Here is a 23450-nt window from a genome sequence, read left to right as displayed (position 1 = left end):
AGCACCTGGGTCAGGACACGGTTTGCAGGTGGGCCAGCAGGTGCCTGCCATGCTCTTCCAGAGAGCACTTCTGCCCTTGGAGGAGACAGCAGCAGCCCCAGCATGACCTCTGATTGCCTTCCACACCTCATTTCAGACCTAAAAAGGGGTCTGCATAGGGCTGACACTGTGGTCAGCTGGCCTCCCTTCTGAGCCTCCTCTTTGCCAGGCCCTGTGGGCAGAGCCGGAGGCAGGGCAAGCCTGCCTGGGGTCACTGGGTGCAGGAAACTCCTCAGGCCATAGCTGACAATGCGGCCAATTGCTGGGTGTCTTTCACCGGGGAACATGCCCAGGTCCCCAGATGCAGCAACAGCTGTCCGTGGGGTTGTAGGGGATAGGCAGGAGTTTGTGAGCTCTTGGAGGTCAGGACATGGTTCCCTTTGGGATCAGTAGCTCTGAAGTGTTTCTTGGAGCCCCCCCATCCCCGTCCTAGAAGGTACAGGACATTGGAGAGAGGGATCATCCAGGACCCTCATCCTGGTGCCTTCCGGGTGGGAGGGTGGCTGTCATTGGTCTCCCGCTCCTAAGGGCTTCAGGGATTGCACCCCAGAGCTGAACTCCATCAGATGCCTTTTCTGAGGAACATTGACCCAGGACTGCAAGGCAGTTTGTAAACAAGGACCTAGTTCACATGCTTCTGAAATCGGAGCAGGGAGCCAGCAGTGCTCTGCAGGGCCAGGTAGGGTTTCTGGGGAGGTGTCAAATGCTTTGTGCCCAGCACACTGGGAGGCCAGCAAGGGCAGGCTCCACTGCTGCCCCTGCCCAGGCCCAGGGCTGTCTCAAGGAGGGCTCCCTCCAGCCTGTTAGGATTCTCAGGACCCACTCCGGGTTCAAATCCAGCCTCCTTGGCTTTCTGGCTGTGCCCAGAACCCCTGTCTCTAGACTGGCAGTAACAGGACACCCCTGACAGAGGATTCTGCAACTGACCAGCACCTTTGGGGAGCCCTGTGACTTGATCACAACACTGGCTCCTGTTGGCTGGCTCAGCCCTGGCTGGGACTTGCAGCCCTCTACCCCTGCACCCCCCTTAGTGGGCGTTTCCTGGCCCATACTCCTGTTTGGAGTGACACCCCTCCCAGACCCAGCTCTCAGGAGTCCACTGGAGTCCAGCTCCTTCAATCACCCACTCAGAGTGGAGGCTGGTAGGGGCTCTGGGATTCTTTGGGAGAGATGGCCAGGAGCAGGTCACCTTGCCCAGTGACCTGAGCAGGCCCTGAGCAAACCTTCCAGCTGCCTGGGGACCAACCCTCTGGACCTGTGTGCTGACCAGGCCTCCTTGCCAGACCCCAAACCCTCCTGCTCAGCTCAGGGGAGAGCGTGTTGCAGGGCACAAGGCCACACACGACCTGGGGGACACCTGAGGATGCCAAGACTGGCTCCCTTTGCCAGGACCTTGGGGAGGGCAGGCAGCAGCACTGGGCACAGGAGAACTGATGCCAGATGCTTAGTAGGCCTTGCCTGCCCACAGGGCCTGGAGGCCCTTGGACTGGACCTAAGCTGCACAGAGCGCATGGCTAGGGTGTCCCAGGAAGGAGAGAAGGAAGGGTCCTTGAACTTTTTCTCACCCCATGCCCAGGGCTGGTTTAGTCAACATTGCTGAGATCAGCCTTGCATTGACTGACTATACTGGGGCTGGGGCTCCTCCAGGGCATAAGGGCTCATAGTAGGGCTCTAGCCCTGGGAGGGAAGAGGGTTCATAGAGGAGCAGGGTCTCAGGCATGGATGGGTGACTGCTCAGAGTCAGGCACCAGCCCTGAGAAGGACCACCTTGGGGAGACAGAGGGGCAGAGGAGAAGGGAGGTTCACAGGGTGGGGGGTCAGAGCACAGAGGGACAGAGGAGAAGGGGGTTCACAGGGTGGGGGGTCAGAGCACAGAGGGACAGAGGAGAAGGGGGGTTCACGGGGTGGGGGTCAGAGCACAGAGAGACAGAGAAGGGGGTTCACATGGTGGGGGTCAGAGCACAGAGGGACAGAGGAGAAGGGGGGTTCACGGGGTGGGGGTTCAGAACACAGGGACAGAGGAGAAGGGGGTTCACAGGGTGGGGGATCAGAACACAGGGACAGAGGAGAAGGGGGTTCACGGGGTGGGGGTCAGAGCACAGAGAGACAGAGAAGGGGGTTCACATGGTGGGGGTCAGAGCACAGAGGGACAGAGGAGAAGGGGGGTTCATGGGGTGGGGGTCAGAGGACAGAGAAGGGGGTTCACATGGTGGGGGTCAGAGCACCGAGGGACAGAGGAGAAGGGGGGTTCACGGGGTGGGGGATCAGAACACAGAGGGACAGAGGAGAAAGGGGTTCATGGGGTGGGGGTCACAGCACAGAGGGGCAGAGGAGAAGGGAGGTTCACAGGGTGGGGGATAAGAACACAGAGGGACAGAGGAGAAGGGGGTTCACGGGGTGGGGGTCAGAGCACAGAGGGACAGAGGAGAAGGGGGGTTCACATGGTGGGGGTCAGAGCACAGAGGGACAGAGGAGAAGGGGGGTTCACGGGGTGGGGGTCAGAGCACAGAGAGACAGAGAAGGGGGTTCACATGGTGGGGGTCAGAGCACAGAGGGACAGAGGAGAAGGGGGGTTCACGGGGTGGGGGTCAGAGCCCAGAGAGACAGAGAAGGGGGTTCACGGGGTGGGGGTCAGAGCACAGAGAGACAGAGAAGGGGGTTCACATGGTGGGGGTCAGAGCACAGAGGGACAGAGGAGAAGGGGGGTTCACGGGGTGGGGGTCAGAGCCCAGAGAGACAGAGAAGGGGGTTCACATGGTGGGGGTCTGAACACAGAGGGACAGAGAAGGGGGAATCACAGGGTGGGGCTTCAGAGCACAGAGAGAGGAGAAGGGGAATCACGGGGTGGGGGGTCAGAGCACAGAGGGACAGAGGAGAAGGGGGAATCACGGGGTGGGGGGTGAGAGCACAGAGGTGCAGAGGAGAATGGGGAATCACGGGGTGGGGGTCAGAGCACAGAGAGGAAAAGGGGGTTCACAGGGTGGCAGTCAGAGCACAGAGGGACAGAGGAGAAGGGGGAATCACGGGGTGGGGGGTCAGAGCACAGAGAGACAGAGAAGGGGGTTCACATGGTGGGGGTCAGAGCACAGAGAGACAGAGAAGGGGGTTCACATGGTGGGGGTCAGAGCACAGAGGGACAGAGGAGAAGGGGGAATCACAGGGTGGGGGGTCAGAGCACAGAGAGACAGAGAAGGGGGTTCACATGGTGTGGGTCAGAGCACAGAGGGACAGAGGAGAAGGGGGGTTCACGGGGTGGGGGTCAGAGCACAGAGAGACAGAGAAGGGGGTTCACATGGTGGGGGTCAGAGCACAGAGGGGCAGAGGAGAAGGGGGTTCACGGGGTGGGGGTCAGAACACAGAGACAGAGGAGAAGGGGGTTCACGGGGTGGGGGGTCAGAGCACAGAGGGACAGAGGAGAAGGGGGTTCATGGGGTGGGGGTCAGAGCACAGAGGGACAGAGGAGAAGGGGGTTCACGGGGTGGGGGTCAGAGCACAGAGGGACAGAGGAGAAGGGGGGTTCACGGGGTGGGGGTCAGAGCACAGAGAGAGGAGAAGGGGGTTCACGGGGTGGGGGTCAGAGCACAGAGGGACAGAGGAGAAGGGGGTTCACAGGGTGGGGGTCAGAGCACAGAGGGACAGAGGAGAAGGGGGTTCACGGGGTGGGGGTCAGAGCACAGTGGGGCAGAGGAGAAGGGGGTTCACGGGGTGGGGGTCAGAGCACAGTGGGGCAGAGGAGAAGGGGGTTCACGGGGTGGGGGTCACAGCACAGAGGGACAGAGGAGAAGGGAGTTCACGGGGTGGGGGGTCAGAGCACAGAGGGACAGAGGAGAAGGGGGTTCACGGGGTGGGGGGTCACAGCACAGAGGGGTAGAGGAGAAGGGGGTTCACAGGGTGGGGATCTGAGCCAGGACCTGGTTTGGAGAGAGGAGGAGCAAGGGGGTCCGGAGCAGCACAGCAGCCCATGGGGGGCTCGGGGCTTGGTGGGGGATGCAGACCCCTCTCCAAGAGAGCACTTGGTGCCACGTGGTGACGGGGAGTGCTGGGCAATTTTCCTTGAGGTAGAGGCCTGATTAGAGCTTTTGTGGGCTGGGAGATCAGTTGCGGACATCCTAGAGAGGAGTATGTGCTGGGTAGGTGAGGGCCTGGAGGGACTAGAGGCTGGGAGGACAAACACTGACTCTCGGGAGTAATCTGTGAAGACCTCAAGCGCAGATGGGTCACAGAGAGGCTGTGGGCAGGTGGTGGACCCAGCTCCAAGGACACACGTGTCGCTAGTGTCCAGGACCTCAGCGGGTGGGACCCTTGGCTCTGCAGGCAGAGGGGAGCTCTCTGCTTGTGCAGGGAAAGCTGTCAGCACCGGGTCACCTGCTCCCATCCTGGGAGAGTGAGCTGGATCGCCAAGGGTGGGGCCTGGGCTTGGTGGCGGTCTGATTTGGGAGGGGTGAGGAGGAGCTCTGAATAGGGTGGACTCGGAGAAGAGGGGACAGAGTGGGGGGCACTGACACTTAGTGGGGGGCTTGGATTTCGTGGACTAAGGGGGGAGGGGCCTGGTGAGGCCTGGACACCCACCGGACAGGGCTTCCTGGGGAAGCAGACGGGGAGAGCCTCGGAGAGGGTGAGGGGACTCCATCAGGGTCGCGGCTTCCGGGAGCCGGTTCCCCTCCCCCAGGCGGGAGGAGGCGGAGGCAGGAGGCTGCGGCCGTGAGTCAGGCCGGGGCTGCAGCGGCGCGGCCAGGCTGGCGCAGCGGAGGGAGCGCGGGCGGCGGGGGAGGCGGTGGCGCCGCCAGCTCCGCACGCTCCCCGCCCCCAAGGTTGGGCCGCCGGGACGCGGCTGGGCGGACAGACAGCGACCCGCGGGACAGCGGAAGGACGCACTGGGAGGCGCAGGGTCGGGCTGGTCGCCAAGGAGTCACCAGTAGGTGAGGACGCGCCGTCCGGGCGGCTGCAGCAGCGCGGGAAGGAGGGGTCGGGCGGAGCGGGGAGCCTCGCCGCACACTCCCCGGCGCGGGTGACTCGATGCCGGGTTGAAGTGTTGGTCCTGCGGCGCGTCATTGTGCGTCTGTTTGCGGCCCGGGGTGAGTGGCTCCCCAGAACGTGCGCGCCAGGGGTCTTCGGGTGGGAGGAGGGCGCGATGCGACGGAGTTTGGAAGCCCCGCACCCGCGTCCGTCCTCCAGCTGAGCCCTTGTCGCCCGCGTGGGGAGTTGTTTACCTGGCGGTGTCTGGCGCGTGCGGGGCGCGCGCGGGGTCCGGAGAGCCGCTAGCGGTGCTGGTGCCTTTGTCCGAGGAGCGGCGCGTCTGCGTGCAGGTGCCCTGGCAGCGCTGCCCGCTCTGATGTTAGTGGCCAAGGCAGGGTCAGGGGTCTGGTGCCCAGGGTGGGCGCCGTGTTGTCTGAGGTGCTGGGGTGCCAGTTAGAGTGTGGGGTGTCAATGAGTGAATGTTTGTACGCAGATGGCAAAGTGGTGAAAAGCCCCAGGTCCTCGCCAAGGCTGCTGCGAAGGGCTTTGGCAGCGCAGTGGCCACGGCCTGGCGGGGGAGGCAGGTGGCAGGCTAGCAGCTGGCTTCTAGGGTGGGGATTTCCATCTCCGCCCAGACAGTTCCTGGGGCTGCAGGGTGATAAAGTGGGTGCTGCCAGGGCCCACCTCATCCTTTACTTTCTCACTCCCTCCAGGCCCAGGGCCCCCGGCCAGTGCCCAGCACAGCTGGGAGCCCCGGCAGCACCACGGACGGCGCCCAGGAAGCCCGAGTCCCCCTGGACGGGGCCTTCTGGATCCCAAGGCCCCCGGCAGGCTCTCCCAAAGGCTGCTTTGCTTGTGTGTCCAAGCCCCCGGCCCTGCAAGCTTCCGCGGCCCCTGCCCCGGAGTCCTCTCCCCCCATGGCGCCTACACTGTTCCCCATGGAGTCCAAAAGCAAGACGGACAGCGTGCGGGCCACCAGCGCCCCCCAGGCCTGCAAGCACCTGGCTGAGAAGAAGGCAGCAGCCACCCCGGCCACGGTGGTGGAGGTCTACCCAGATAGCAGCGAGGTCAACGACTACTACCTGTGGTCCATCTTCAACTTCGTCTACCTCAACTTCTGCTGCCTGGGCTTCATCGCCCTGGCCTACTCCCTCAAGGTGAGTGGGTCTCAGGGCTTCAGAGCTCTGTCCCCCCGCCACCTCCTCAGGGTGAGTGGGCCTCGGTGCTTCAGAGCTCTGCCCCCCACCCCGCCCAGGGGCTGGGACACACTGGAGCTGGCCCAGCCAGGTGCAAGGACTGTAAGGAGTATGAGGGGTCTTGTTTGGGGGTCTGCACAGGCCTGATCTGCAGGGGTCTGCCCTTCCCTTTCCTGAGCTGAGAAAGCTTCTTTGGTGTCTTGACAGGGCCACCAGGAACGGGCTCTCTGCAAGGCAGGCCTGGCAGAGCCCGTCAGAGGGGCCAAGGGAATGGGAGCAGGGCTCAGAGTCCCATCCTCTGAGTGGGGATGTGGGGATTGACCTGGACAGCAGCACCATGGAGTCCGGGGTGCAGGTGGTGTGGAGCAGAGAGGGTCGGGCATCTCTCTGGTTCGGAGGAGAATGGCTCAAGACCTCCTTACTCAAGCCCTCACCTTGGAGCCCAATGCCAGGCACTGAGTGGGGGGCATAGTCCCGGGGGCCAGGCAGCCCAGGGGAGAGAGACGTGCACATGTCCTGCACACTCCCTGACCCCACAGCCCAGGTGGGCTCGACTACTAGAAGCCCCTGGGCACTGTGAGAGGCTGACTGGGAGCAGAGCCAGGTGCCAGGTGACAAAGACAAATCAGAGAGACACTCACTGAGGCTTCAGGAGGAGGCTGTGAGGAATGTGCGGTGGGGCCTGCCCTGTCCTGGGCTGGAGACCCACCAGCAGGGAGAGGGGGACCACACTCTGGAAAGAAGGGTCTGGCTCACATTTAGCCAGGTCCTCATTTTCCCCACCTAGACTTGAATGGCAGAGGCCAGAGGCCTCCACCACCTACCACTGTGAGAGGGGAGAGGCCCAGAGACTGCCAGGAAGGAGGGCGGGGCAGAGGCTGACCTGGGAGCCAGGCCACTTGGACAGCTGTGCCTGTGATCCAGCCTGGACACCTGACTTCCTGTCCTGCTCCTGACTCAGCCTCAGCCCTGCCTCTTCTGCCGTCACTGAGCTCATCTTCAGGCCAGCCCAGGGCAGTGTGTGTAAGGGAGCATGTGCCAGCATGCGAGTCCGTGACTGCACCAGTGTAGCATGTTGCACGTGAGCGTGTGTGAGAGCAGGACTGCATGGGAATGTGGCGTGTGTGCGTGAGTGTAGGTAATCGCATACATGGGAGTGTATTTTGTGTGTGAGTGTAACAATGTGTGTGCACACCCATGCACATGAGTATAATTGCATGTGTGAGTGCAAATGTATTGTGTGTATGCACCAGGGTACCTTCATATATTGTGTGTGTGTGTGAGTGTACGTGCAAATATGTGTGTGTGTGCACATGAGTGTGGGAACGAGTGCATTGTGTGTGCATGCATGTGAGTGTGATTGCATTTGTGTGCATTATGTGGGTGTGCATATGTGCGTGCATTTGCTGAAGGGGCAGCAAAGTGGAAGAGCCCCCACAGCTGGGGGTGCAGTTCCCAGTCCTGCCTCCTGCTCCCTAGGCCCGTGCTGAGCAGAGCATGCAACTGTCGGGGAGCTGAAGCCACAGCTGCAGAGCTGCCTCCCGGTGCCCTCTCACTGTGCCCTGCCAACAGCCTGCAACATGGCCCGGCTGCCTGGGCCGCTGTCCGGAAGCCGTCCCCTCCTCCCCTTTGGCTCGGGCTGTGGCTGGCTGGCTGGCACGGGGCAGGCCCATCTGGCATGGGTTGTAGGTAGGTCAGTGCTCTCGGATGGTGCCAGATTTATGCTGGGCTGGGGGTACTGGGAACTGTCCCTCTGAGGAGCAGAGTGCCCACTACACCTGGTGCTGGGTCTGCTTTTCCTGTCTTTCTCCCTGGAAGGGGGTGCCAGGTGAGCTGCTTCTGTCCCGGGCAGAAGGGAGGATGGGACTGGCCGGCCCTGGCCCCCACACCTGGGAATGTGTCCATCTGTTGTTCTAGCTGCAGGTGTCCTGACCGGCTGCACCCTCCACCACGTGCAAACCAAGGGCACTGGGTGGACTTGGGGTCAGAAGGTCTTGGCTTAGATGCACCGTCTCACCTCCCTGAGCCTTGCCCCCTTGTCTGCTCAGGTAACAAATGGAAACAGCCACACAGCGGGCCGGTGTGCAGCAGGTGTGAAATAGACAGCATGTCCTTGCCTGCCCCCACATGTCCCTGTACCCCTCAGCCACCCGTCCACCCCCACAAGCCAGTCCAGCTCTCTGCAGGCTGGGCCTGCAACGCAGAGACGGAGGCCGTATTTTGCTCAGCCTGGTGTCTGGGGAAGGCAGAGATACAAGAGCCCCTTCTCCGTTCCTGCCTCCCTCACCAGCTGCCTTCCAGTGATGCTGGAGCCCCGCTGTCCACTGCATCATGTCCAGCTCCCGATCTTGGCGTTCAGAGCCCTTCATGACCCATTTCCAATCCTTCTCCTGCCCCCACCGCACTCCTGGCCCCGTCCTCCTGTGAACACATCATGAATGATGTGAACCCCCAACTTACCCTGGGAACTTCTGTGGGAGCCGGTCTCTCCACTAGGAAGCCTCAGACACCCTCTGCTCACCCCACCATACCTGTCCCTTCCCCTCGGGTCTCTTCAGTTCCCAAGGCAGGGCTGACCAACATGGCAGTTAAGGAATGCTGGTTGAATGGGTCGATGGACAGAGGGCATGTGACAGGATAGAAAAGCCTCGTGCTGTTTCAGAAAAGAAATACCTCATTCCCACCCCGGGGTGAGCCTGGGCTCAGGGCTGGAGGCCTTCTGGGAGGAGGGGGCCTTTGATGGAGAGTGAGAGGGGAGGTGTCCAGGTGAGGAAGAGCATCCGCTGAGACATGAAAGTGGGCGGTGGGGCGATTGGCGGGGCTCTGTCCGCTGTGGAGGACAGACAGACTGAGGCCACCACGGAGGGCTGGGATCTCACCACATGGGGACACAGAGGAGAGAGATGTGGCCAAAGCTGTAAGAGCTGCAGCCAGCGTGGAGGGAGGGCTCAGACAAGCGCAGAGGCAGAGGGTTGGGGGAGAGCTCTCAGGCCAGCCCAGGTAGGGCCGGGAGCGGAGGGCCAGATGCAGCTGGGACAGGGTAGCTCCCTGACCTCCCAGGAGGCTGTGTGACTTCTCAGTGACGGGAGAGTCAGAAAGGACAGGCTTTTGTCTGCCCATGTTGCCACTCCTCCTTCACAGGTATCACCCACCTGCTGGTCCACCTGGCCATCCGTCCATCCATCTATCCTCCCTCACTGGTCCACATGTGTCCGCGTAGCAATACGCCTGGGGTTCCGCACTGGCTCTGGTTCCAAGCATGGGCTTGGCCACATCACCTACATTCAGGAAATAACTACATCTATCTCTACACAATTCCCCCCTGCACAAGCAGGGGCGCCGGCCACGGAGCGCTGTGGAGAGCTTTGCCCTCACCCAGAGCCATTTCTTCCCTCCTTCCGCCCAGGTCCTCGTGTTATTGTTACATAACTTGCCCTCCTCCTCCATCCCTCCCTCCAACACCTCCACCCACCCTGTGTGGGATCTTACACAGTCACCACCATCCACACACGTTCCTTCCAGCCATACACAAGCATCCATCCCTTTCCAGACATGTCCTCCTGGCCCTGCCCTCCTTTCCTCCTGTCCCGGGGCCCCATCCAGCAGACATCCACCCTCACCTGGATGGAGACGCACCTGTCTGTCCTTTGTCTTCCCAGCCTTCCCCTTCTTCCTCCTGTTAGCCTAGCGCTCTGTCTTGATTTCCCCCCTCTGCCCCATTTTCCTGCTCGCGCAATTGTTTCCTAGTAATTGTTTCTCCCTTGCTGTCCCCGTAAACATCCCTGCTTATCAGTCACCCCCTCCCACACACCTTGCCAGCTTTTTTTGCCCCCTTTTCTTGTACCCACTTACTCAGCCCATACACCCCTCTGGCCTCCTGCTAGTCCTCCCGTCCACACCCCATCACCCATTCCTCTGTCTGTCCCCACCCGTCCACCACATCCACCCACCATCTCTCTCTCTACACTCCCATCATAGGTTTGCTGAATCTCTGTCTCTCTTCTCCTCTGCCCCCTCCACCCATTGACCCAGGCTGCATCTGTGTGTACCCTCCTCCTTCAGTGGTCCCCGTGCCCACCTTGTCCTTGTCATCATTGCTTCTGCTCAGCAACTGTCTTCAGACTCCCCTGCTCCTCCTTGTGCTCACACGCAGGCAGTGAGTAGCCACCCAGTGCCCAGTGACAGGCAGCACACAGCCTCAGCCGTGCAGAGTGGCCCTTCAGCAGGGGTCAGTTGGTCATGTAACTCACAGGCATGAGGTGCTGCTTCACATGGAGTGAGCGGAGAAGTCCTCTCTGGTGAGGTGATTGTGCACATCTGTGGAGGGGTGCTCCAGGCAGAGGCAGCTGTTACAGAAGCCCTGAGCAAAGTCAGGGTTGGCGCCCATGTGGCTGGAATGGGGAGGCCCAGCGGAGCTGGGGGCAGAGAGACTGCCGGGCAAATCATGGTCAGGATTGTGTCTTCTACGTGGAGTAAAATGAGGCATCTCTGAAGGATTTTAGAGAAAGGCTCCTGTGAAACGTCTCACGTGTGAAGGCGACCCTGTGTTGCCGTGCAGAGGGGGGACCGGAAGGCCACACGGAAGGCCATCCAGGAAGATGTGTCAGCAGATTGTCCTGCGGGCGGGACTAGGGCTGAGGGACAAGGCCACTCCCAGGTCAGTCATGGGATCCCCTGGAAGGATGGAGGGCTGCAGGTGGGGAGGCCGGGCGACCTGCACACACCTGTCCACCCAGCCCCTCACACACCCTCGGCTTACGGCAACAGTGCCACTGACCCGGCAAGTACTGATGACCACAAAATAATAAGAGTTTGTCGGGCCCTTAGTGTGTTCTGCGCACTGTCCTGAGCACTTTCCATCATGTAACTGAATTGAACATTTTAATTAATGATAATAAAGTCCCTGTGGATTAGATGCCACTAAGATCCTTGCTCTGTGGATGAGGGGACTGAGTCACAGAGATACAAAGCAACTTTCTCAAGCTCGCCGCAAAGTTAGTTCTCAAGCGCTCACTTCTGCTCCCACCTTCCTGTCGTTCCTCCACTCACCCTCCTGTTGCACTTTCTACCCACCTTAGCCCACCCACTTGTCTGTTCTGACATCTGTCCTTCCATCTGCCCCTCCGTGCCTCCCACCCACCCACCTACCCGCTCTACCGCAGGCTGTCCACTGCCCTCTGTGTCTTATGTGGTGGGAGGAGAGGGCTCTCCGGGGGCCTCGTCTACAAGGGCACTCACCCCATTCCTGACCTCACCTCCTTCTAAAAGCCCCATCTCTTGCCATCCCTTTGGGGGGCAGGATTTCAACATGTGAATTTGTGGGGGGGACACAAGCCCATCCTTTTTCATACCATCCCTCCTCTTTTCTCCTTCCGGATCATTTTACTCATCCATACAGCTGCCCTTGAGCAGTATCAGCTCATCTTTCCACACATGCTCATACGAAAATTGTCCATCCGTCTCTCCATCACTCCATCCGTCTTGTCTAGACATCCCCCTGGTTTCCTTCTGTCCCTGCTTGACCACTCACCCACCTATGCAGCCGTCCACCTGTCCACCGCCCCGTCCTCAGCCACGCTGTCCCCCTGTCGTGCCTGTCCAGTCTTCATTCTCACCCTCCCGCCTTCCTCATGCCCCCACCTTCCCTCTGCTGCTTCTCAGGCCCTTTTCCAGGCGCTTTCAGCTGCCCGGCCGTCTAACGGTGGGAGCTCCCGGGCTCCGCCCTGCCTCCTCTCCTGTGTCGATGCCCACTGCCCAGCACCATCTCCACAGTGTCACCAGACCTCATGCCCAAGTGCCACTCACAATGGCTCTGTATGTCCACAAGTGTCTCTAACTCAGCACGTGGGAAGCGGGCCCTGAACCACCCCAGGCCTACCCCCGACCCGTGCCACCTTCCACACTTCCTTTCAGCCCCCAAATCTTCTCTGTACCACGTGAACTGGTCTCTCCAAACCTGCCATTTTCACTCCAGCACATCCCCATTTGGCCTCATACCCTCCCTGTGTACCTGTCCCAGCCGCCCACTCTCCCTCCTTGACAGGCTCTGTCCAGCTCTGCCTTCTCCCCTAAATCTGCTTTGGACATGGCCTCCAGGACCACTGAGTAAAACTGTCCGGTCATGCCAGTCTCCCCATATCACCAACAAGCCCCCACAGGGCCCATCTGCTGCAGGGCAGGCCCCACTCTGTGCAGGGGTCGTACCTCTCCCCTGCCCTTCCGGAGCCACTGTCACCACCAGCCACACCCTGCCTGGGCACTCTGAGCCCTGCTAGACACACCTTCCCCACAAGTGGACACAGGACTGGGACTGTCACCCTCTCCTGGACTCTACCCTGACACACCCCCTCATTGGGGCCTCATGAAAGCTGCACTCCACGCCCAGTCCCGAGTCCCCACCCTTGGCACCTTGGGTGTCACCCATCCATGTATTTGTTCTCTCCCTGGAATGTAACTCCATGAGGACAGGGACTTTGTCTTGTTCCTTGTTACACACCCAGGACCTGGTGCAGCAGCGGCCAGCAAGCAGCTCCACACCAGCCACCAGTCTGCACAGTGACCTGTGTGTCCAGCCACCTTCCTCCCCCCACCCACAGTCTCACCCCCCAACACGGAATTGTAACCCCCTCTGTCTGCCTGTCACTCCCCCAGCAGCACATGTGTACACGTGTGTCGGCCTGCAGGCCTGTTCCAACCGTCCATGCAAATCCACTGACCCCTCCCATGTTACCTGTTCTGTCCCCTTCACATGTATTCTGTGTCCATCCAGGCACCTGTTCATGCAGCCAGAACACGCAAACAGTCCCCAGCTTATGGCAGTGTTGGGGTTAGGGTTAGGGTTTTATTTTATTTTAGCATGTTCAACTTCACAAAGAGAGAAAGGGTCACGCACGCAGCCCACTGTGGGGCTATGTCTGGATAAACCCAGTGTCCACTTGAGGTGCTTTAAGGTTAGGACGGACACATTGGGATGTGACCCCATCGAAGGTCAAGGGGCATCTGCATTCCTAAACCCGTCTACCCACCCAGCCTGCTGGCCCACCTAACCCACGCACACTCCTATCTCCACACCCAGCCTCCCGCATGGTGCACATTCCCATGTCCACGTCCCCTCAGCCCCCATCCACACCTGCTGCCCTCCACCCACCATCCCAGTCACTGCGTCACCTCCCTGGCCTGCCTGCCATTCCAGTCACTGCGTCACCTCCCCGGCCTGCCTCCTGACCACCTCCTTCCTCACCCATCCAGCCGCCCAGTGCCCCAGCTTTCTGCCCCCCACAGCCTGTCCACTCCAGACACCCTCCCTGTCTCCCTCTCTTCCTCATCCCAGGGGTCCTGTGAGGAGTCCACAGCCCCAGGGTTGCATAGGAAGCCAGAGCTATTTTACCATAAGAAAATCGCAGGTTAGTGAATTATGCTAAAGAAATGTTTTAGCACACTAGACTCCAGTAATAAAATGAACACGATCCCTGGGGTGACTGTTCCCACTGCTGCTGTTGGAATCTTTCTGGACGTCTCCCCTGACTGCACCCCAGGGGGCTGACCTGGCCAGACACGGTGATGACCCTGGGAGGCAGACACTGTCATTGCCCTGGCAGAGGACGCAGCTGACTAGCCCAAGGTCACCAGCACAGTGACGGTGACCAGCAGAGTCAGGGCTCAGACATGGGTGGGGTGGTGGGTAGGGTCCAGCACCTGTGCTTTTGACCAGTGGCCTGCTCAGCTGGGGGCTGGTGGAGTGAGACTGCTGCTGGCTGCATGGGTGCCGTTTATGTGACAGTTGGTCACTGTCACAATTGGACAGTTTAAATATACAAAATCAGTCTGCAAGAGAGACTTGAACGTTTTTACACCAGCGAAAATCAGTTAGAAACGTAATTTTAACTTATAATAAAAACAAAATAAATAGATGAAAACTGAGTCTAACAAAGGTGCAATAGCTCTTTCTGGGAAAAAGCACAAACCTCTTATCTTCAGAGGCATCAAAGCAGAGCTGAATAGGTGGGTGCACATTCTGTTCTGGAAGGAAGATGAGAGGTCATTTCACTCCAGAATCACCGGAATAGAAACTGCAGGGAAGCACAGACTTCCTCCCCCTGTGCCCTTGCCCCACGTGTCCACTGTCACCTCACTCACATCCTGTGTGGCCGCCTGCTGCCGTTCACCCTGCGTTCTCCTCCCCCTCTCCTTCCACCTTCCTTCCCACCACTGTGCCCCGCTGCCCTCGCCGCCCCCTCCACTCCATCTCCCTTCCCCTCCCTTCCTGCACCCCAGGCCGCACATCCATGTACCCGTCTTTCCATCTCCCTTTCTCTCTGTCTGTGCACGCACCTGCCCTCTGGTTCACCCACTCTGCCTCCTGGGCTGCTGTCCATCGGCCCAGCCCACCCACTGGGTGCTGCAGACCTGGGCCCGTCCACGAGTCCATCTGCCCACCCTCCTCTGAGGACACCTGCAGCCCCTTCCTGTCCCTCCTCCCTTCCCATGTGGGGCCTTCTCACAGGATACTCAGCTTGTTCTGATTTGGGCTTTGTGGGAAGAAAGGCGAACTTAAGACTGGTCCTGGGTGAGGTGGCGTCTCAGAGGGGGTCAGTTCCGTCCCCCACCTCCCCTGGACTACAGGGCTCAGGCCACACTTTGTGCCGCCGCGTCTCTTCCCAGGGCGGGGACACCACCTTCCCGTCTGAGCACTGCGCCTACCCTCAGGGTCTCCCAGCTGATTTCAGATGAGATGGGAGCCATCGAATCCGGGCAAACTGCTCTCCCTGAGGCCAACTTCTTTTATTTTAAATAATTTTGAACTTACCAAAAAGTTGCAGAAAAGAGAAATAATTCCTCAATGCCCCTCACCCAGCTGTTCGACGTTAATTCTGCCAGGCTCACTCTTCCCTTCTCCCTCTCCCTGAATGCACATCACTTCTCTACACACAGTTCAGAGCAGGTTCCAGGCCTGACGCCGCACCCCCACACACTTCCCTGTGCAGCTCCCCAGAGTCCTGCCCAGACGCCGGGGCCACACTCCTTCATGTTTTGCTCTGATGCCCTTCAGGTCCGGGACAAGAAGCTTCTCAATGACCTGAACGGGGCCGTGGAGGACGCTAAGACAGCCCGGCTATTCAACATCACCAGCTCTGCCCTGGCCGCCTCCTGCATCATCCTGGTCTTCATCTTCCTGCGGTACCCGCTGTCCGACTACTGAGGCTGCAGCTCAACCACAGAGACCAGCAGAAACGTCTTACTTTCATGATGGCTCAGACATAGCTCCTGTGAGGTCGGGGCTTCTGCTCTGGGGTGCCCTGAGCTGTGAACCGTCGAAAGCTGCCCCCGGCCCCTGCCTCCGCCTGTCCCTGGGGGGGGGCCTCTTCCCATGCTGCTGCGCCCCGGCTTCCAGTGGCTGCCATTCCCCCAGTGGGCCCTTCCCCTTGTGGGTTCTCAGGGCCCCTCAGACCTGACATCCAGCAAGAAGGGCTTATGCGAGAGCTTCCCAGTCTGGGGGGCTGCCAGCATCTGGGACTCGCTCTCCCCCACCCCTCTGCCTCCTGCTGTCCTGCTCAGAGCTCTATGTCTATAAACTTTCAATAAAATCCCTGCACTCTTCTGCCTGCCCTCCGTCCCACACCCAGGCAGGGCATGGAGGGAAGTGTGGGTGCTTGGGAGCCCACCTTGGGCCCCAAGGCTGCATCACAGCTTGCCTTACAGCAGGAGATTTGCTCTGTAATCCAGGCGGTCTGACAGGGAACCAAGGGTTCCCCAAACACGGGTCCCTAAAGATTAGGTGTCCTGCATCGGGGGCTTGGGGAGATCCAGCATGCGGAGCCCTTGCTGGCTGCGAGTCAGAGCAGACTCGGCTCAGACACAGCCCAGCAGCACAGAGCCCTGGCCAGCTCCTGCCCGCCTCAGGGGACTCGGGGCCGGGCAGGGCCCTCCACCAGGTTTGTGCCTGACTCTCTTCCTGTGAGGTGGAGACCAGACCCCTATCGCTCAAACCCCTGTGGAGATCAGCTGACAACTTCAGTGCAAAGGTCCAGGTCAGCACCGCAGGTGGCTGCACATGGCCATGAGGCTGCTGTGCTGTGGCAAGGGACTGCTGGTCCTGTGGAGGGGGTGGGAGGGGCGGGCAATAATTCCTGAAAACAAGTCTGAGGAGAGTACAGTGCAGGACTTGGTGACAATAGGACAGCAACTGAGGTGGCTGTTCCGGACAGTCTGGAGGGACCTGGTGTCCCACCGAGGGCAGGTGGCCTTTATCCAAGCAAGGACAGGGCCACTCTGCGTTTTCTGAAGACCGTGCCCTCTGGAGTATCAAGACCAGCTGGCAGGGGGCAAGAGTGGACGGAGGCAGTTGCGGGGACCAAGTCTGGGCCAGAGGGTGGGAAGGAGGGTGCTGGGCAGCAGGATTGGTGGTCAGGGTGCTAAGGGAGGCGTGGGAGGGGCAGGGGCAAGATCTGGGCCCTGCACCCAGAGTGGGAGCTACTCGAGGAAGATTCTGCCCTCCAAAGGAAAGAAGAGCCGGAGGCCAGCGCCATGGGCTTCCAGGCCCACAAGAACGTGGCTGTGGAGAGGGCACGCCACCAGCTGCCTGGGCAGAGGGTCTGGAGCACTGTGCTCAGGATAGGGAGGTTACGGGTGTTATGGGAGATGACGGGCATTGTGGGAGATGGGGCAGGGGCCTCACAGAGCAGCAGCTCTGGGGGCCATTGAACTTGGTCTGGAAAATCACCTTGCCAGCGGGAGGTCACACACCTGATGCCTCCACAGGGATATGAGGCCCAGGGTCCAGGGCTCAGAGGACCCTGAGCTGGGGGCCAAAGTTTGCAGCAAGTGGGACGGGCACAGGTTGGGACACAGGAGTGCAGGAGCACGATGCGTGAGACCAGGTCGCAGTCCTGACTTGGGGGACCTGCAAAGTGCTGACCCCTGACCCCAGGCAGGAAGTGGTGGGGTGGGGACCGCTATGGGACTACAGACTGGTGGGGGTGCAGCTGGAAGGCCAGGGGCACCCAGGTAAGTGGTCCTGCCACACACGGTAGGGGCGGAGGGTATTGGGCTGGAACATGGCAGGACAGTTTGCTGGGCCTCAGAAAGGGATCCTGGCTGCCCCGTTCACAGGCACTCAGAGGAGATCAGAGTCCTGGGTCATGAGGTCAGCTCAGGGTGGCTCGGTGTCCACGGAGCTTCTTTGTTATGCCCTGGGGGGGCAGTGGACGGAATGTTTTCTTGGTTTATTTTCTTAATCCTGTAATGATGCCCCGGCTGACAGCCTGGGGCCGCTGACGCACACCTGCTAGAGAGCTGTGGCCAGCTCTGAATAAGCCTGGGCCCTACAGAGGCTTTCTGAGTCCTTGCTGGAGAAATGGAACAGTCCCTGCCCAGCCAGTCCAGGCACCCTGTGTTGCAGGATGTCTGTGTCATCCCTGGGCTATGTGGCACTGCAGAGGCTGTGGCTTACACCCTCGGGACCAGCAGGGGCCACAGTGAGGTCAGTGGCGACCCTGGGCAGCAGCTGTGTCCCTGCCATCAGCAAGACTGGCTGGAGTTGGGCTCTGGGATTCACAGCCCTCCCTGCCCCTGTGGGGTGCCCCGCCAGGCTCCCCACCCCATTCTGTTTGATCTGTGCAGCGGTTGGCACACACGTGACATTCAGCAAACCTATGTGGATGAAAGAATGGGCCACCCTTGCTGACTCTTCCTGGCCTTCCTCCCACCTGCCTCTCTATCCTTTTGTATCTTTTAGGGTCTCAGGTGACTTTTCTCTGTCTCCCTTTCTGCCCCCGGCTCACAGCCCATCTAATAGGGACCAGGACCAAGTGGTCAAATGAGGAGGGGACCAAGAGGCCAAGCCTGGCTGTACATCTGTGTGTGTACATGTGTGTGTCTGTGTGTGGCTGGGTGCAATTGTACCCGTGTTCATGTATGAGCTGTGTGCACAGATGCACGAGTTTGTGGGAGGGAGCACATATGCATGTGTTACATGTGGACCCTTGCACTGGTGTGTGCATGTGCCTGTGTGTTTGATAGTTTGCATATGTGTGTGCTGGGAGGGGGCACTGTAGAACTATCCTTCAGCCTCTCTCACCTTGACCACAGTGGCCCAGAGTTCCCCAGACCCCTATGCACTGGCCAACCCACTGCCCACTCCAGCCAGGGATTGAAGCCTGACACCCTTCTCCAGACTCTGGAGACCCACAAAATACTCTCAGTTGTGTGCTCTCAGCTGTACACCCAGGGGCTTGAGGCTGGGGTTGTGTGCTCCCCGGTCCTCCTGCTCCCCCAGTATAGAGATGGCTAGCTCAGGGGGGTGGGCCTCACGGAGGGACAGGAGTCTCTGACTACCCAGACTATAGGGCCCACAGAAGCTGCTCGATCCTGCTTGACCTTGGAATGAGAGGAACTGCCCATACTAGGTATGGGGGATTGAGAAGGGCATTCTGGGGCAGAGAGGGGCAGGTATGTCCCTTGTCCAACTCCTTGTCCACCTGCTGAGCTGGACACTCCAAGGAGGGACCAAGAATGGCTCTCAGCCAGGACAGCAAAGACACACTTTGGGACACGCAGCTGTGGCAGTGGAGGAAGCAGCGGTAGCTGCAGAGTGACGTCGGCAAACCTACCACTGCCAACAACACATCAGGGCACAGACTCAAGACCAGTGAGGTCCAGGCAGGAGGAGTAACCGTAAACCCTCGGGTATGTGCATCACAGCAAAAAACCAAGACAAAGAGAAAAAACCTTTAGAGCAGCCAGAGAAAATAGATTATTTTCAAAGCAACAGATAACTTTTCACGAAAAATAATGGCACAAAATAGTGCTTTAAACAAAATCTTTTTTTTTTTTTTGAGACAGAGTCTTGCTCTATAGCCCAGGCTAGAGTACCCTGGCCTCAGCCCAGTTCACAGCAACCCCAAACTCCCGGGCTCAAGCGATCCTCCCTCCTCGGCCTCCCAGAGTGCTGGGATTACAAGTGTGAGCCACCACACTCATCCTAAATTAAAATTCTTAAATGTCAAATTTAACACACAGAAAAGTGGACAAAGTCGATAAAAATATTTTTTTTTCCCCTTTTTTTGTAGAGACAGAGTCTCACTCTATGGCCCTCGGTAGAGTGCCATGGCCTCACACAGCTCACAGCAACCTCCAACTCCTGGGCTTAAGCGATTCTCTTGCCTCAGCCTCCCGAGTAGCTGGGACTACAGGCGCCCGCCACAACGCCCAGCTATTTTTTGGTTGCAGTTTTGGCCGGGGCCAGGTTTGAACCCGCCACCCTCGGTATATGGGGCCGGCGCCTTACCGACTGAGCCACAGGCGCCACCCGATAAAAATATTTTTTTAGGTCTACAGCACTATGCATTTCCACAAAACAATTACCCACAGCACAAAATGTCAAGAAAAAGCATGTTGTCACCCCCCACTTGTCAAAACCCAGCAGTCAATCCCAAGCTTTTATGGGTGTTTTTATGACCTGAGCGTGTACCCCTTAGCACCATCATCTGCTAAACAAATTCCTATTTCTGGAACTTTTTATAAATAGAACCAAACCTCTGATCAGCCTTTGTGCTGGCTCCTATAACAGGCTGTGGCCTCACTGTGGCTCCTGACTTTCCATCACTGCCTCACATTCCCTGGCACCATTGTACCCAGTCCCTCTACCCATTTCACCGTTGACAGACCACAGCATTTTCTGTGTTGGCGACATGGGCACCACCGTTGGCTGCATTCTGGTGTATGCCCCTCAGGCATTCTCTGGGCTTGTCCTTAGGAGGGATGGTGGAATTCTGAGGCTCCAAACCTTCTGTCTGGGTGGGTACACCAGCTTCCGAGGTGGCTGTGCCCCCCTCCACCGGTCTGCAGCCCCTGCCTCATCTCTTCCCCCGCACACCCTCTTGTCAACCTGTTTCAGCCACTCGGTGATCACACGGGAGTACCTCACAGTGGCAGTGCAGGTGAACATCTTCGTCATGCGTGAGCCAGCCGTGGCCATCCTGTGCTATGAAGCCCCTGTCCCTGCCTGGGCCAGTTCTTTCCCACCCAGCCACCTGTGTCTCAGTGGCTCCAGAGTCCTCTGAGGACAGCTCATGCAAGCCCTACAGTTCTCACATGGTGCACAATTGTTCCCCCCCCACCCAACCGGCCCCCAAGACTTTCCTCTTCCCATGCTCAGTGGCATCTTTTTATAAACAGAAGTTTCCAATTTGAATAAGACACAATTAGCATCTTTCAGCTGGTTCCTGCCTCTCTCTCAGGACACAGATAGAAGGAACATAAAGAGCCCGCTGGGCGCTCAGCACTCCGTGGCTGCCGGGCTCTGCCTCCTGAGACCTCTGGGGGCCGCCTGGGTAGGTGCTCGTGAACTCACGAGGTTGTGCATTTTTGCTTTATTTAGCTTCTCTATTTGATAAGCATGCATTCTTATGTATAGTGGTGTTACTCCTAAACTCCATGGGTGGGAAATCACTCCAAGGCCTACTGACAGTATTTTCATATACACAGGAAAATAAAGTGAATAAATGTCTTGACCTTGTTTGGGTTCAAGTCTTCCCTGAGGGAAGTTATCCTTATGTTTATTCATAAACATTCCAATGCATAGAATGGAATGACCCTGGGGGAAAAAAACAGATCTGGTAAGGAAACAAGTGGGCAGTGGATCATTAACTTTTAATGTGAACTACCATGCACAGAGGAGGGTGAGAAGGGCACCCCGAGGGGGCAGGACCCATGGGAGGCTGAGGGGAGGAGGGGATACTGAACAGGGAGGGCTGAGCCAGGGGAGGAGGCACTGAACATGGGGGAGGGCTGCACTGGGGGGGAGGGGGCCTGAGCAGAGGGAGAGGGTCCTAGCAGGGGACCGGGACTCTGAGCAGGAGGAGGCGCTGAGCAGCAGAGACTGAGCAGGGGAGGGAGCCCTGGTGGGGGCATTGGCAACAGGAAGCACAAGTCCACACTGAAGTTAACAAATACACAAACGAACCAAAGGTTCACAGCATCTTTAGTCCCAAAGAACATCCTGCAGAGTGATCCTAATCACAAAGAGAAAACTTCACTGCTTTGCAGAGTTGGGGAGCCACTTCACAAGCAGGGAAGCTCAGCGGACACCACCCAGATCTGGTGATCAAAGCAAATATCGCCAATAATGGGACACGTGGAAACTGCCTACCCCCCAGCAATGCCTGGGAAGAGAGCAGCAGCCTCACTGCACTGTTCATGCCAGGAAGAACACAATGTTTGTGCCCCCTCCCCCCCAAGGCTTACAAGCTGAAGCTCTGGACCAATGTGTTGGTATTCAGAGGTGGAGACTGCAGGGTGAGCCCCGGTGGTACCTGTGTCCTTACATAGGAGAACCCAGAGGACTGGCTCTTGCTCTGCTCCTGTGAGAACACAGGGAGAAGGCAGGTGTCTGCCATAAAGGAGAGGGGTCCTCCCCAGGAATGGGGTCCTCCCCAGGAACGGGGTCTTCTCCAGGAAGAGGGTCTTCCCCAAGAACGGGGTTCTCCCCAGGAACTGGGTCCTCCCCAGGAGCCAGTCTGCCAGCACCTTGGCCCCACACTTCCAGCCCCAGATCTATGAGAAGTAAGTGTGTGTTTCCACAGTCACCCTGTGTACAGCCCCAGACTCCACTCATAGGTCACCAAAAATGTATAACCAAGCACCAAACAGGCCCAAACTGAGGCATGGAAGTGGATCTGGGCTGCGGTCTACAGAAGCCTCCAGGTTGTGAAGGCCAAGGAGAGACACAGAGTGGTTCCAGACCAAACAGCCGGTCCCTGAAGAAGTTGGACATGCAGCCCCCTCTGTGGGCTGCCTTTCACTCCCCTCACGTTGTCTTCTGATCAACAAGTATTTTCGATTAAGCCATTTAAATGTTTGCTTGTATGAATGATGTTTTTCATGTGCACACATTTTTTATTTTATTTTACTTTGTTTATGTACTTCGAGGCCACAATGTTTTTCTCCTAGTTTTTTCCTAAACAGTGTATGGTCCTGCCCTGCCAGTTGAGGTCTGTGGCCCATCTGGAATTCGTTTTTTTTGCGTGTGATGTGAGGTAGGGCTGTAGGGGACACTGCAGGTCCCCCAGCCAGGTCCCCCAGCCAGGTCCCCTTAAGCCGCACCACCGTTTATTTGGCCTGAGCCCAGCTTTGATGTGTGTTATGCCCATCAGAGCAGCCAAGACAGTGGGCGGAAGCCCTCAGGCCCTGCAGCGGCTCTGGGAGTGTCTGTCACGTCCTTCCCGGAGTCCCCACGTCGGAGGTGAGACACTCTCAGTCTGTGTTCAAGTGTTCCACTGACAGGGTGATATCCCTTCACCCAACGTCCCTGCACCCCTGAAATCTCACCCTTCCTCACCACCGTTCTCAGGGTATGTCCCCAGCAGATGAGAAGCGCAGGGGTCTTCCAGCAATGGTCTGTCCCATCCCAGTTGTCAAACTTACTGGCATAACCTTGCCAAGGTCTCTTGGTGGGATCTGAAGCAATGCCCGCCCCTTCACTGCTGACATCACAATCCGTGTTCCCCGCAAACTTTCATGCTCCTTACTCGCAGTCTGGTAGTGAATTATCAACATACTTAATTTTTTCAAAGAAAAATGTTTGCCTATTGGAGCTTCGGCACAGAGTCTGCTCTTCCCATGTGGTCACTTTCTCTGCTGTCTTTCCGGTCTTCTTCCTTGCAGTTTCTTTGCGTTTATGCTGTTCTATCCCCTCAGCCTCTGAGGTCAACTCTTCTTCTTTCTTAATATTATGCATTTAAAGCTATGAATACCCTACAGGTTTTGATATGGCACATTTTTATTGTAACTTGTTTCAACCTACAGCTGGTCTTCATAGCTGGCCACCTCCTTACACTGACCACCTCCTTAGGTTGACATAATTCTCACGGATGGACGTGCACCACACATACCTATCAGCGCCAGAGGTTTGTTCCTCCTGGGGACCACCTCCATGTCCTGACCTATTCCTCCTGGGACCACCTCTGTGTGCTGACCCGTTCCTCCTGGGGACCACCTCTGTGTGCTGACCCGTTCCTCCTGGGGACCACCTCTGTGTGCTGACCCTTTCCTCCTGGAGACCACCTCTGTGTGCTGACCCATTCCTCCTAGGACCACCTCCATGTCCTGACCCATCCTCCTGGGGACCACCTCCATGTCCTGACCCGTCCTCCTGGGGACCACCTCCATGTCCTGACCTATTCCTCCTGGGACCACCTCTGTGTGCTGACCCGTTCCTCCTGGGGACCACCTCTGTGTGCTGACCCATTCCTCCTGGGACCA

General features: G+C 58.4%; 1 protein-coding gene across 2 annotated transcripts; it reads left to right on the top strand.

Annotated features, from left to right (window-relative positions):
* Positions 1-4730: 4730 nt before the first annotated feature.
* IFITM10 (interferon induced transmembrane protein 10) lies at positions 4731-15813 on the top strand. Of its 2 annotated transcripts, none has more exons than XM_053561183.1 (3): positions 4731-4958; positions 5709-6152; positions 15241-15813. In XM_053561183.1, exons 2-3 carry the CDS (start codon positions 5913-5915, stop codon positions 15388-15390), a joined length of 390 nt encoding a protein of 129 aa, XP_053417158.1. In that variant the 5' UTR covers positions 4731-4958; positions 5709-5912; the 3' UTR covers positions 15391-15813. The 2 variants fall into 2 exon arrangements, with proteins under 2 accessions (XP_053417158.1, XP_053417159.1); XM_053561184.1 differs by lacking the exon at positions 4731-4958 and adding an exon at positions 4972-5114.
* Positions 15814-23450: the final 7637 nt, after the last annotated feature.

Source organism: Nycticebus coucang, chromosome 14, assembly GCF_027406575.1.
Source record: "Nycticebus coucang isolate mNycCou1 chromosome 14, mNycCou1.pri, whole genome shotgun sequence".
NCBI classification, from domain to species: Eukaryota; Metazoa; Chordata; class Mammalia; order Primates; family Lorisidae; genus Nycticebus; species Nycticebus coucang.
Note: the sequence above shows the minus strand (reverse complement) of the source record. Positions and strands in the feature narration are given on the sequence as shown.

Bases quoted from the DNA above. Each gene is read 5' to 3' on its own strand.
- IFITM10 (XM_053561183.1), top strand. From the start codon at position 5,913: ATGGCGCCTACACTGTTCCCCATGGAGTCCAAAAGCAAGACGGACAGC. The intron at 6,153-15,240 runs GTGAGTGGGTCT...GATGCCCTTCAG, and splicing joins CCCTGGCCTACTCCCTCAAG to GTCCGGGACAAGAAGCTTCT.